Source organism: Chanodichthys erythropterus, chromosome 11 (assembly GCF_024489055.1).
Source record: "Chanodichthys erythropterus isolate Z2021 chromosome 11, ASM2448905v1, whole genome shotgun sequence".
NCBI lineage: Eukaryota > Metazoa > Chordata > Actinopteri > Cypriniformes > Xenocyprididae > Chanodichthys > Chanodichthys erythropterus.
In genome coordinates this window covers 8,035,743-8,050,956 of record NC_090231.1, presented here as the reverse complement: position 1 = coordinate 8,050,956, position 15,214 = coordinate 8,035,743, and the positions used below count along the sequence as shown (strand labels likewise).

General features: G+C 34.9%; 2 protein-coding genes across 7 annotated transcripts in view; both read right to left on the bottom strand.

Moving 5' to 3' along the window:
- The window catches only part of lrrk1 (leucine-rich repeat kinase 1), a 111,985-nt gene extending 105,399 nt beyond the window's left edge, over positions 1-6,586 (bottom strand). For 4 of the 6 annotated variants that reach the window (XM_067401379.1, XM_067401383.1, XM_067401382.1 and 1 more), the window contains exons 1-2: positions 6,433-6,586; positions 3,496-3,676 (exon numbers count right to left, since the gene is read on the bottom strand). In XM_067401379.1, coding sequence (XP_067257480.1) covers positions 3,496-3,568 — 73 coding nt within the window. In that variant the 5' untranslated portion in view covers positions 3,569-3,676; positions 6,433-6,586. Of the gene's footprint in view, positions 1-3,495; positions 3,677-6,268; positions 6,348-6,432 lie in introns of those variants that run through there. The other 2 variants (XM_067401380.1, XM_067401381.1) reach the window with 2 other exon arrangements.
- A 3,600-nt stretch (positions 6,587-10,186) lies between these two features.
- aldh1a3 (aldehyde dehydrogenase 1 family, member A3) overlaps positions 10,187-15,214 on the bottom strand; it is a 35,882-nt gene continuing 30,854 nt past the window's right edge. Inside the window, exons 11-13 of the mRNA XM_067400363.1 lie at positions 12,691-12,848; positions 11,379-11,453; positions 10,187-11,059 (exon numbers count right to left, since the gene is read on the bottom strand). Coding sequence (XP_067256464.1) covers positions 10,984-11,059; positions 11,379-11,453; positions 12,691-12,848 — 309 coding nt within the window. The 3' untranslated portion in view covers positions 10,187-10,983. The remainder of the gene's footprint in view (positions 11,060-11,378; positions 11,454-12,690; positions 12,849-15,214) is intronic.

Below are 15,214 nucleotides of genomic sequence, written 5' to 3'. Positions count from 1 at the left end.
ACGTGACGGGACTCAGACATGAGCCACGCCGCTCTAACACACACCAATGGATGCACGCAAAGTCACTGTTGCTAATGGCAACGGTGTTGCTGATGCTGAGCCGGCGGGAAAAAGGAAACCCAACACCTATGGCATGAGATTTCACCTCTGGGGGGATATTGACTGTTTTTCGCGGGATGCTTACTTCATCTGTTTCTCGGCAAAATGCAAAGCAGAGCAACCCAGAAATTTTATATTTTATATTATATATTATATATATATATATATATATATATATATGGATGGACAAGATGAAAATAGTTAATTGGACTGCAATTAAGGGGTTAGTTCACCCAAAAATGAAAATTTTCCTATGATTTACTCACCCTCAAGCCATCCAAGGTGTATATGATTATCTTCTTTCAGACAAAGACAAGTTATATTAATATATATCCTGGCTCTTCCAAGCTTTATAATGGGAGTGAATGGACAAAGAAAACTAACATGATGCGTGATCACTCGTCTTCCTCTGAACGAAGTCCAATCTGATGGTTCTAAGAAAATGAACTGTAACTTAGTGAATACTAATCACAAAAAAATTAGACTTATGTCTAAAAAAAACGTTGAAATGTCAGGTTTTAAATCGTGTAAGTCAAATCGAAAACAAACATTCTGTGTTTATGTAATCTGTATGAAAAGAGAGCCATGTCAGAAATCCGTGATTCAGCTCATTATCCGCTAATGCGGCCACGCCCACGGAGGGAACGCTATTCAGACGCAAATTCAGAGGCAATACATGCATTCATCGCCTCAATCGTGTATTTATTGTCTTTAAAAGTGATTTGAATATTCATAGTTAGCGATCTCTGGCCTCTGTTAGCTCAGTTATTTCCTGGATTGCCTATTCTTATTTAGCAGGCATTTGTGGACTAAAAGTGCAGAGCGCCCTCCGGCTGCAAGTATGAATTGTAAACACAGAATCCAGCGTTCATAGTAATGACAATAAATCCTGAATAAATACTCCTCTGTATAGAAAATTGATATAAACATGAGAATCCATCAATATTTCTCCAAATGTGCATGCTTTTAAGCTTAAGCCTATATGAAATGCCACAGAGGTAACATAATTGTTCAGACACTTTGCATCACAGAAATACATTATATTTTAAAGAATATAATAGAATACAATTATTTTAAATTGTAATCATATTTCACAGTATTGCTGTTTTTTTCTGTATGTTTGATTTACACCATGATGAGATTTGAATCATGATCACAGAGGGTTTTTTCACAGCCTACCTGACTGAAAGGCCTCATTAATATGCAAGTCATTTCAGGTCATTATTATGTGATTCTTTTGTCTTCTCAGGTGAGAATCACCCATTATACATGATGATGCACGCCTCCACGCATACTGTGTTTCTTGACCAAAGATGTTTAAGAAAATTTAAATCTCTGTATTGTTTTATATGAACAAGCAGGCAGCATAATTTTTACCTCATTTTGAAGCAAAAACTCTAGTCTACAACCTTTAATACCCAGAAGTCTTGTGAACACATATATAATATTAGTTTTGTGGCCTTATTTCAGTGACTTAAGTTTATAACTTAATAAGTTTATAAATAACCACGCATAAACATTATTCCTTCAAAAATACAAACATGTACATATATGTTCCTCACATATTATTGTAGCCTAGTTTGTGCATACAGTGTAATGACACTTTTTCCATTAATATATTTATGAACAACTGGAAAAAGCACAAATGTCAAGCCATGTCAAAACTTCTCCAGGGCCCCAAATCAGCCTCAGACTCCAGTGGGTTAATACATCCTGCAAGTTCCCCAACTTAAAATGTCCTCATCATCAATAAAAAAACACTTATATAATCAAGCTATAAAAAAGCTTCGCTTGGAACGGAGCTGGCAGGGGACGTCACAGGGGCCCAATCATTTGCATACGACAATACGACTGAAGAAAGAAAGACATGAACATCTTGGATGACATGGGGGTGAGTAATTTATCAGGAAAATTTTATTTGAAAGTGGACTAATCCTTTAATGTTACATTTTGAATTTGCTGAAAGCCAGTCAAAAATTGAGGCATATGTGACTAAATTTGGAAATTTGGAAAAACTTTTCATATAAAAGGTTAAATATTTAAAATGAACGTTGTAGACATTTTTGTCACTACTCTAAGAGAAATATCTGTTACTGTGAAACATTTACTATAATTACTGTGAAACATACACTATAATTTTTTTTTGTTTATATATGTTATTTATTTAGTCATGCTGGCCCAGGCTAAGCACTTAAAACTAATAAAAATGCCAAATGTTCGGATTCTTTATTATGACTATTTTCCACATTTACCATAATTAAATATCATAGTATATCATTTAACATTGTGCAATCAGAGAAGAAAAGAGATGTCACTGCAAGACAGAGGGGAAGTTATTTCTCTACATGAATCTGTGGTCAACCCTTGATTAATCACTATTGAAATTTGACTAAAGAGTGAGAGCTGAATGCACATATGATGCAAATAAAATGCAAGCATTCAGCCCAAATGCACATTCAAACTTGAGTAAATGTGAGAGGAAATGACATGCACTTCTATAAACACCTATCTGAAGAACAACAGAGTTTCAGTTCATATTTCTATATATACGGTTCAGACTGTGAACTTCCTTGAACCAGAAATGCACTACAGATTTTGTCTCAGGGTTTAGAGGGGTAAAAATGAACAACTAAAAAGAAACAAATCTTACTGACATTGTACACTAGGCCGGATTTATATCACTCTGAGAATGACAATATCAAACTATCACGTGACACAGTAAAGTTTCTCTGAACTAGTGGTTCTCTCAGAGGGAATTATTATCCTTCATAGTGCTAAAATTATACAAATTGAATGAATCAACAAACCGCCACACTACTGTTTATGCACTGACTGGCAACATGCCATTTGTAAAACAATGAGGAAGTTTCTATGAATTCAGTATGCCTTCACTGAAAAAACAAAATGTCACTGGTTTTACATTTTATTTAGAGAATCTGCTTTGAATCTGTGCCAACATAGTTTTCTGGAAATGTTAAAAATGTTTTTTTGTTTTTTTTGCAAGTAGCTCACTGCCAGACAGGGTGTAAAATGAACACTCACCAAATTTGCAGGGAAAAAATACTAAATAATTCATTAAATAAATATCATAAAGTTTAAAAATATAATTAAAGGATATAATCTAAATAATAATAAATAAATAAATAAAATAATGATTAAAAATAAAAATATAAAAATAAATAACATACTTAAACACAAATAAAGACATAAAAAAAACAATATTAATTATTTTTTTAAAAATAATAAAAACATTTATTTTATTCTTTTAGTTAACAGGGACATTGCACATTAATAAACATTTCTGTAAATGCTTCAGAATAAACAAACACACTTTACTGTGTCCTGTGAGAGTTTGAGATTCATTTTGGAGCTGTTGAATGTGGAAAGGTTTCTTACCAGCTTGCTCCTCCATGCTGCTGGCAATGCCGGCTGGATCTGCAGTCTCTATAACGTTCCAGTACGACGACATTTTTCAGGCTAAAAGTTGCCGTGCCATTTGAAAGACGTCATCAGTGTCTGAAGATATGTGAAATGCTCCTTGAGGAACAGATTGTGAGATGTCCATCCATTTGCGTGTCTTAAAAACAAAATTCAGAGACACTTTAAACTTGTAGAAAATTTAAAAGGAACAAGACAACATTATGTAGAGTGCAACCGAATATAAATATATTTTTAGAATATCCATTGCATTGTGTCATTAAAGATAAGCACTGATAGCAGCAAGAACAACAAACAACAAATTTAAAGAATGACCATTTGTAATACATATTACTGGTCTTATTTTTTGGTGCAGGTTGTTTAAAACCAAAAAAAAGTGAACCCTTCTTTTGAATCCAGTTCTGTTTTCCTGGGAAATTATTAGTTTTACAAATATTTGAATACGAAAATACAACAAGGAAACAACACCAGTTGCATCTGGCATGTTCTCATTTAATGCCACTGCCAACCATCTTTTTATAGAAGTCCAGTCTAAAGGAAGTTTGCTGGTATCATGCTTTCCATTGTAAGAGATAGACGTCAGCCGATCTACATAACAACTGTCCATTCGAACAATTATTCTACAAGTCTAAAAATCGCCCACAAGAAACTGATGCCTTTTCCAGAGCTGAAGTGTTGTGCCAGCTAAAGACGTGACTCATTTTTCCTTGGCTTGAGGTCATTGGTCATTTGGTTACAAACAAAACAAGCTTTCTTTAGCGAGTTACAGTAGGCTACATTGAATTTATTGAGTGACCTCTGCAACGCTGGTACAACCAGACACATTTTGACTCAAGTTTTGCAATTAAATGTTTTGAAAAATGGACGAGTCCCATATGCAATGTCAGGCACTTTAAAATACAATTTAGTACCATATCAAAGTACCGTGGTACTGTCAAATGATCCATCACCAATGAAGTACCAGTACTTTATTAGCTAGGCGTGTTTACCCCAAATATTACCGTTTAATCACGCAGGAGAGACCAGGGCTAGATGTCACACTTACTCCAGTCATTATTTCCAAGGACGAGTTTATTTTTAAAGGTCAGATTTTGTATGGACACACAAACGTTTAAGACTTGACTACAGAAATATATGTAGGAGTTATTAAATATTTCCATCATTCGCCAAATGTTCCAAACATTTAGCCTTAATATTCAACAATATTATTGATTTGACTTCACTGACACTATTGGATGAGAACTGAACTGAGCTGGACAACTGCAGAACTGCTTTATAGATTAAAGGTGCAATATGTAAGATTTATGTCTGCTAGAGGCCTATTCAAAACAAATGTGTAGCTTGATGATGCCAAGTTTGAGCGCGGAATCTTGGGACATGTGTTCTTCACATCACAGCCGGTGGAAACAATCGGGATAGAAGTCAGGAGGAAATCATGTTCATGGATGCGATTATTAACGTTACTGTAGTATGAAGCAGATCAGGAGCGAGTGTTGTTGAGCTGAACGAGGAGCTGGAGCGATTGCGCAACACACGCCGCGAGCAGCGGGACTTTTATTATGCCACAGTCGCCGGTGCCGCTTCTGCTTTTCCGGTCATGAGTGTGAGGTAACGCAGCTCTGTTTATCATATTAGATACATTTGAGAGTGTTGAAAATGATGTTATAACGTTACTCTGTGCGTTCGCTCGGCGGCTGCTGTGAGACACTTTTACACACTGCAGTAAGATAGATCGATTTCAGAATATCATATTAAATGCTGGATGCTTGTGTTGATAAATGGCATGCAGTTCATTTTAAATTTAGTATGATGGAGAAAATGCTGTATTACTTTTACTAAAAATAAAGCTGCATCTGATTATGCTATGTTAGCTACTTCACAAAATAGTGTTTTTCTCTGAGGCATGGTAAAAGCATGGTACGCAAAAAAAAAAAAAAAGAAAATTAGATTTAACCAATAAGACTAAACATGTTGAGCTATACAACAACAATTAGTTTTCTGTCTATAAATGTAACCAAACAGCTGTTCCCTTGTCTATCAAAACATCCGAGGGTAACGCGGTATGACGCAATTGACAGGCGACTCCTCACACGTCCCGGAGCCTTGGTTAAAATTGCAATTTTCTCACGATTTACAAATAGTTGCAAACATTTGGGATATTGTAAGTACTCAAGTGAACAAAATATATAAACACTGAGCTAGTGGTTTTTGGATATTTTACTGCACAAATCTTACATATTGCACCTTCAAATGAACTAATTAAATAATTAATGATCTTTCTTTACAACAGACCTGAATAAACACTAAACTGACTTCAGCTGAACAGTGACACTACAGCTGCTGTACAGCCAAAATGAACTATATGCATCATTGAATTATTATGTTCCTGTTATCACAGCTACTGTGAAACAATCTGAAATGGCATAAAGCGCTATAAAATAAAGGCGACTTGACTACTGAACACACATTGGCCCAATAGCAGGACATATTGTCACAAAACACGGGGTAAGTTATCACAATGGAAATTAAGCCAACTTTAAACATTAAAACTGCTAACAAAACAAAATTCATGAACAGCAACAATAACACGAGTTTGAAACTAACCTGAAAAAAAATCACTGCTATATAAACAAACGCACGTCAAACCTCAGATCTACTTATAGGCTATCTGTAACAACTTTTTTGTTGAATGAAGGTTACAGTTTACAGTATCCCACAAACATAACCTCACCTGTTCTGCAAACGCTGCACGGCTCGTTAAATCTGCGCGACGCGTGAGTCAATTCAAGAGTTCCAAACCAAACTAAACGTGTTGCGCTGCGTCGCGACGCAGACAGTGCAGTTGAGGAATACATGTGTAGTCAACAACATTATAAGATAGTTAAGTGTACTTACCACACACTTGAATAGATGATATATCAAGTCAAACCGCGGAATAAAGCTGGCCTCCTCAGATGCTTTCGGTTTGGATGAGTTTTCGTAGACGCTCACGGATCAAACCACATTTCTACTTCCTGATCTGAGGGACAAATTTTCCTGAGGAGCTGAGAGAGTCTGTCTGCTGCTGCTGCTCATTGCACACACACGCGCGCGCGCGCTCGCTTTCAAATCTGCTGGGGACTTTCCATAGACTTTTATTGTTTGAGTCAATTATATTTCTATAGCGTAAATGCAACCCTCAAACAAGCCTTTCTGCATTTTTAAATTTCAAACAAGACAGTAATAAATGACTCATTCCGAGAAATCGGTACGATTTGAGTCCCTCTGACGTTTTTCAGTGTAATTTATCTGCTGAGTCACCAAAATATATTTTAAAAGCTTTTTGTATTAATTGAAATGCCTCTTTTAATAATGTTTAAAAACATGACATGCATTTTATCTTTATATTATAAAAAAAAAAAAAAAAAATTCAGTTGACTCCACCTATTTTGTCATGTCCCTCAAGGCCTTCTATTAAAGTATATTTGGGATATGAATAACAAAATAAGAAAAAAAAGTCCATTCATTTTGCCATTCCCATAAATATCCATCTGTGCTTTTTTGCTGGTAATGTAAAGCAAATTCATGATTATTCATTAAAATTATTATTTAGTTCTATATCTCAGTAACCCCTCAACCCTGTTACACAAACCATTCTCCCCCTATAAAAATAATGAACTGATTATTATGTGACACCATTAAAAGGAAGTGACATCACAGAAGTCTTCTGAACAACATTGTGAGCAGACACAGACAAGTGACCACCTTCTTTAATAATTATAACTAAATTATGTTGTGAAATTGTGTTTGTCAAGCTTAACGACTCAACCCCGTTACACCAATGAAAGATAGAAAACTATTACTTGTGAAAATTATCTTTGTTATTTCAACATTATTCATGATTTCTTAATATCATGCATGCCATGTGCTCTCCATTTATTCACTAGATTTAGAGCAGTGGACAATTTGGGCAAAAAAATCACAACCCCATCACAGTTAACCCCGTCATACCTATATTTTCATGATTTTTTGTTTAAGTTTATGAAACATTTAAAGTTAGTTGAATTCTGTCTGAAATGTTCAATCATAAGAATACTGATTTTAGTTCAAATTCTGAAGTTAAGCCTTTGATCAAAAATGATGAGGTTTCTGTCAGAAAAAGTGTCCATTTCAGGCTTTACAGCAAAAGTGTGAGATTTTATGTAACTTTTATATTTGCAATTATTGAATTAGTGTGAGGGACGTCTGATTAATAGGAAAATGTTGATTTTATCACAAATACATTTTATAATAGAGAGCTCCCATAGTGTCCATAACTTAAAATAATGACCAATAATAATAGGGATTTGATGCCTGAGATGGGAAAATGTGTTTTCCTGGAAGTTAAAAATGTCATTAATGTTGAGGGGTGTTCAGAAAAGTAATACATTTTGGTAAAAAATCTAAAAATGTGTAAGTCCAAATCATACCGGTTTCGTGGAATGACTCAAATAGCATAGGTCACAGGTGTTTTAAGCTGTTTTTCTTATATATTAGGTTTCTAAGATATACACTCAAAGAAACCTGTTTACATGATCATTATCAAAATAGGTGTGATTTTCCCAGTTTAATTAATTCACGTCAGGTGTCTTCACAAATCAAGTTCCAGCATGTCACTGTGTTTTTGTCAACATTCTTGTGGTCAGAACAGGGTGTGCAACTACACTGCAAAAAAGAATTGTTGGTTTAACTTAAAAAAGTACCTGGTTGCCTTAAAATTTTGAGTTCATTGAAATTAAAAATTTGAGTTAATACAATGAAGGCAACTGGTTTAATCAACAGAAACTCAAAATATTGTTATCTGACCTACATCAATTATGTAAGTTGATTTAATTTTTTACAGTGTACAATGCTAAACACACACACACACACACACACACACACACACACACACACACACACACACACACACACACAAAATCAAGATGTTGACTGAAATCATATCTCTTTTTCCCCTTTCATTAACTACTGTTTTTTATTGAACAGAAATGAATACAGAATGAGCAATAATTTAATGTAATATAAACACTCCCAGTTTCTTGTAATAAAAAAAAAAGTTTCATTATTATGCATTGTCATTTACAGCAATAATATTAGAAATATTAAATATGGTGGGCCATTGAATAATAATAAAGGACAATAGGGGGACAAAAACGTTGAGAGCCATGTTTAATATCTCAACCAGATCTCATAAAAACATACATGCAAATGCACAAGTTGCAAATGCACTGTCCCATTGTATATACTTCACTTTGACCTACTTCTGTGTAAATCAACCTCAGTACTCAAGGAAGTGATAGAGTTACCCTCAAATGTTGGTGCCATTAAACCAAATGTGATATCTGCGTAGCTTGTAAATTTCCATCCATAACAGTATTTGGAAGAGAAAAAAAAGGTACTAAATAGATACTAAAGACATTGTTAAAACCATTGACATGACTGTGGTTCAACTTTAATATTACACTCTAAAAAATGCTGGGTTAAAAACAACCCAAGTTGGGTTGAAAATGGACAAACCCAGCGATTGGGTTGTTTTAACCCAACTGTTGGGTTAAATGTTTGCCCAACCTGCTGGGTAGTTTTATTTAACCCAACTATTGTTTGAAAATGACTATATGGCTGACTTAAAATGAATCTAAAATTAAATTAAAATGTTCATTTATTAAACATATTAATAAATGTTGATTTTCAAGATATTTTGGGTTCATTTTAAGTAAGCAATACTGTAATTTTTAAACAATAGTTGAGTTAAGTAAAATTACCCAGCAGGTTGGGCAAACATTTAACCCAATCGCTGGGTTTGTCCATTTTCAACCCAACTTGGGTTGTTTTTAACACAGCATTTTTTAAAGTGTATGAAATGACGAGAATACTTTTTGTGCAAAAAAACAAAACAAAAATAACGACTTTATTCAACAAATTTGTCTGTTTCGTCATACTGCTATGCAATTTTCACGCATACGTCACGCTGCTCACGTGACAAGAGGCGGCCAATACTGAGCAACCGTCCGGACAAACACTGAAGCTCTGCAATGAAAATTGCGTAGCAGTATGATGGGACAGACGGCGGTTTTAACGATGTCTTTAGTACCTTTCTGGACCTCAAAAGGTGCAATGTCGTTGCTGCCTATGTGTGGATCAGAAACCCTCGGATTTCATCAAAAATATCTTAATTTGTGTTCTGAGGACAAACAAAGGATGTGAAATGACATGAGGATGGGTAATTAATGACATAAATTTCATATTTGGGTGAACTAACCCTTTAAGTACTTTCATAGAGTATATTTCTCACCACTACAACAGATCAAAATGACAATAATCAGTTACTTCATATGAATTTTTATTTATTGATTCATTGATTCAATTCTTTTTTTTTAAATCAATAGCTATTTAATAAGTCATTAATAAGACAGTAAACAATATATTTTAAACAAATACATCAATTCACCTGTCATATGATGTGTATGTACATTTACAAAATAAAATCACTTTTTATTCTAATTATACATTATGCAGGGCAACACACTGTTCATAAACAGTGCAGAAAATGATTCATCATTTCAATTTGCATCCAGCATCACAAAGTGATGTAGTAACAGTTAAATAAATTTTGCAGTTGTGTTCGGTGTCAGAGAAAAGGAGCAGAAATTATTTCATTTAAGACAGCTTTGAGGCGATCGAAGGATCATTTAGGAAATTCAATCCAAAAACTTGTTTTTACACACAGACTTGGTAACATTTTTGTTTTTAGCTGCCATGATAGGAGACCTTAGATGTCACCATGAAATCAAAATTGACAATTCTTAGTTTTGATGAAATATTGCAGTATTTATTATAAATGACTTATCCATGCACATCATTATTATTTTTTTAAATCATGTGCCCTCAATCTTTAATCAAAACATTTTCCCCACCCTCTTCTCTTGTCTGACAGCTGGCGTGAGGGCGGGGCAACCTGTCACTCACATGAGATCCACCAATAGCAAACCAATCCAATCAATTCCCCACAGACAAATTTTTCCTGTTTGAGAAGCTGCTTCGCTCAGATATACATCACAATAGGGAAGAAAAGACTATTGCAACTTCCGCTTCATACCGACTTTAAGAGCTCTAAGAAGAACTGAACCTGCAAATCAAAAGTGTGTATGCATGTGCATCTGTTGTAATAACTACATAAAACATATGTACTTAACTTGGATATACAGTATATATCTTTATATTAGTAAATATTGAGAGATGATGGATGACGTTGCTTCATTTTAAAACATCCAAATTAAATAAAAAAAAAAAAAAATTCTTTTAAATCTGTACAGCACATCTACATCAAATAAACAGACTGGTAGAAAAAGAGCTGAAATGAGACCGATGGTTAAAGCCAGAGTTTCTTCAGATGCTGTTATGAACACAGAAGGATGTTGGAGCCTCAGATCACAGTTTCAGCTGCTCGCCGAGTCTAATCGTGATGGCTTTGACCTCGGTGTACTCCGCCAGTGCGTACTCACCCCTGCACACACACATTTGAAGGAAATGTACATGCATAATCCATAATTGAGAGAAAATAAGCCTCTTCAAACTATCACGAGGCATATGCCCTTGCATGTGCAAAGAGAGTGTTTAAAGAAGCCTTAAAGGTACAAAACGGCTTGTTTAATATGATTTGAGATTGAGATGGTGGAAAATGGTTGTGAAAAACAAAACTCTAAAAACTAACATTACATAACAAGTAGACATCAGGAAGAAAAAACAAGTAATAAAATGTATGTTCATATTATTAGACAGGTATTAAACGAGGTAAACAGAAAAAATGAAGCATTAGCACTCACAGCTCCCGGCCGTTTCCTGACATTTTGTAGCCACCAAATGGAGCTTGAGCATGTAAGGCGTTGTAGCAGTTCACCCTGGAGAACAGAACGAAACATGACCTTTGACCTCACTTGGAAAATATCCGCTCATTTCATTTTTTTGTATATAAATAATTACATACAAATTGAGTAGACCATTAAAGCGGAACTCAGTAAGATTTGTGAAGCTCCCCCTACAGGTTCCTTCAGTGAATCACACTGTTGTAAATACTCCAAACGCAGCTCTGGACTACAACGACTACAACGCTCACCGGCGCAAATACAGTACAAGAAATCTCGATGGAGGTGGGTAATTTTCGAAATTGTCTTATAAAGTCATAATATATACATTGTTTTTGAATTACCGTAAAGCATTTTGTCTCTCTCGCGTGAACGTGAACATGAGGCGAGATTGTGTCGGGTCGGCCGAATGCTGTATTCTGGCGTAGACGTGCCAGAGGGGGTTAGTACACGCCTCAAACACACCACTACAAGTCAATTAACCATCGTGAGGACTCAGAAAACTATTTATGAAGGTAAAAAAGTTACTTAGTTTTGCTTTAACAAGAAAACGGTTCTTATTTTACCATTTTCTGGCCAATTCAGGATTTCAGCAGTGGCGTGTAACACAGTCACTCCTACTAGCCACTTTAGCAGGTTGAATTTTATATATAATACATTTTTCAATATAGTCTTTTAAAAAGGCATCGGAAATAATAAATTAAGTGCAATGTAGTGTTGTCAAAAACATTGATTTTTCAATACATATCTATACTGAAATATCTGAAACGCTGGCAATACTCATTTTCCGCAGGATACACGATACCAGCTGCTCTCATCTCTCCAACAGGGAGTGACACACAAACCCTCCTCCTCTCACTCACTCGTTACATTTGCTCCGGATAAATATTGTTGGTGTTACAGGGTTTGAATTTCGGCGTGGGATTGCACATGATTTGTGCAGATTTTATGCTCACACCCAAAGTGTGCACACATAAAGCCGCCTCTCAGTTCTTTTTCGCTGCTTATTGCGCTTAAACAGTCAAATACACACAAAATAATGTCAAAATGCCAGTCTTGGTGAGTATTCACGTAAACACAGTCAGTTATGTTTTAAGTGAACGTAAACAGAACTGCTCTGTAGATATTGGTATCTGTCATTAAAAAACTCATATCCACCACTAGATTTTGTATTTACTTCTGTATTTGTTATTATAAATTACAGTTGGTGATTCTTTTTACAGTGTAAAAGCTTACAAATGAACTGTCTGCAAGAGTTTGGTGAGTCTCCTACCAGATAGTTCCAGCTTCCAGGGCCGCAGACACGCTCAAGGCTCGATCGACGTTACGCGTGAACACGGCTGCCGTCAGGCCGTACTGTGAGCTGTTGGACCTGTCAATCACCTCCTCCAGCGTCTTAAACTTCATGATGCACTGAACCGGCCCGAAGATCTGCAAAATACACACATTAGCGTGGCCCAGGCTATCTACAGGTCCTTAAAAGGTATAGTGCATGCTAATAATAGTTATGCCATTATTTACTCAATCTCATGTCATTCCGAATTTGTATGCTGTTGCTTTTTACGTGAAAAACTTTTTTTTTTTTTTGAATGAAAAAAAAAAAACATAAGTTCATAGTGATCATGAATTTCAAGCTCCATAAAGGACAAAAACAAAACAAAAAAAACAAAGCGCCCAAGGTTATCATATAACTTTTACACTTTTATGATACATTTAGGTGATTCTTTGTCCTTTATGTAGCTTGACAGGCGTGGTCATATGAGCGGTTGTTTGTGGTATGAAAGGAGATTCTTTAAATTTTTCTTTAGTGACCACAGAAAAAATAAATGCATACAGGATTGAAATGACATGTATTTTAATTTTTGTTCTAATTTGCAGCCAGATGCATATTTTCAGAGATAATAAAGCAGAAATGTAAATTCATCAGCAACAGTAAAGTGGGTGGATAACTATGTGTCCTACTTATTTGTGTCCTACTTATCAATGGAAATCCATTGGCATGATATATATATACTGTTTTTATTTGATTTTGATTTGACTTGAACAGGCCATCTGAGGACAGACACAGATCACAGATCTATAATGCCACAATCACCCAGCAGGTGGCACTATAGGACACAGATTCAGATTCCTGCCTCCTGGGCCCAGTTGTTCAAAAGTAAAACTGATCATAATTTCAGATTGGATCAAATCTTGAAAATTGGTAATTTAAAAGATGAACAAAACAAAAGATTCTGAAATTGTTGATTTCAGGAACAAAAATGTAATAAACTTTAAATTTATATACATTTGTATACATATTTATATTTTTATATCTATATTTTATATCTTGATTAGTTTAACTGTTAAAGTAATAAATTAGAAGTAAACATTAGGCTACCGATTAAGCCTTTCAGTATGTAAAGTAAAAAAAGGAGAGACTTTGGCACCATAAATAATCCCCCAAACAGCTGTCAATATCAAAAATGATACATTTAATTTTAAGTGTTTTTTAATCACTGTCAAGTCATCTTCATTTATATTGCGCTTTTCACAATACATATTGTTTCAAAGCAGCTTCACAGTGACAATAGGAAAATTATTATCGAGCTAAAGTTGGTTTTTGATTGAATCACTTCTGTTGTAAAAACTTTTAGGGGCTGCTTAAATGACACCTTTCCTACTGAAAACTGAATACCTTTAATGCATTCCTGCCGTTCATTTATGTGTTTAGTCTATAGGTTTGCGTGTTTGAGTGTGTATGTGTCCAGAAGCTTGGTCTTTTTTTTTTCTTCTTTTTTTTTTTTTAAAGTGATATTTGCCAAATTACATCTGGTCCACATAATACAGAAAAATTAGTTGTGTCTGCGGATCTATGCGAACTGGAATAATTTTGATAATGTTTTATTTATACATCTATACTGTATATAAGCTACATTGTCACAATCATCAGAGATGAACAATTGCATCCCTTATTGAATGTAAATTTGTTTGATTAAAATATTTTTCATCAAAATATATAATTTTTCTCCCATTTCATATTTTTTCCATCACTTTGTCCCTTTAGTGCCTCTGTAGGCGTCTGATTGTTTAAAGGAAATTGAAAATGGAAGGGGATATTTGTTCTCTTTCTCTTCAAATAAAAAAGCTTAAAGTGACCCCACATTGACTCTTCTACCTGTTTTTTCTTTACATAGCTAGCAGCCTACAGTGTGAAATGTGACCCCATTTCGAGCACTGGTAATCAGTGCATCTGCTTCAGCATGTTCCAATCCTATTTAGCTTTGAAAAACCAACACAAAAGTAGACTAGATCACCTAATCCTGGATAGCAAACCATAGGATTTCCAAATCCAGATCAATCTTTTAGTAAGTTAAAAATTAAGGCTGTATACAGTACATATCTATTTCAGGACAATAGGTCCTTTACATGCAATCTGCAAGCAATCATATCTTACCACAAGCTGATTGGCCTCTGCTGATGCTGCAGCCAATGAGATTGCTTGCTCAACATTTAAATAGTCTGGTTCAGTGTTTGCTGTAGGATAGTCCTGCAGAGTTCCTCTGAGACCCTCCACCTCCCCCAGCTCCACCTGTCTAGATCTGCTACAGGATTTATGTATGTCTATTTATGCATATGTATGTGTATATATTAGCACTAGCAAGTCCATACTTGCTCTGCAGCAGCAGCATTTTTTTTTTTTTAATATTTAATGGTTCACAGAATAGTCTAATCAGTAAAGTATTTTAATAATAATGCTTCTTTATTCATGAACATTTTTAGAAAAATGTCTTTCATCTAAATCGGAAGTTTGACAT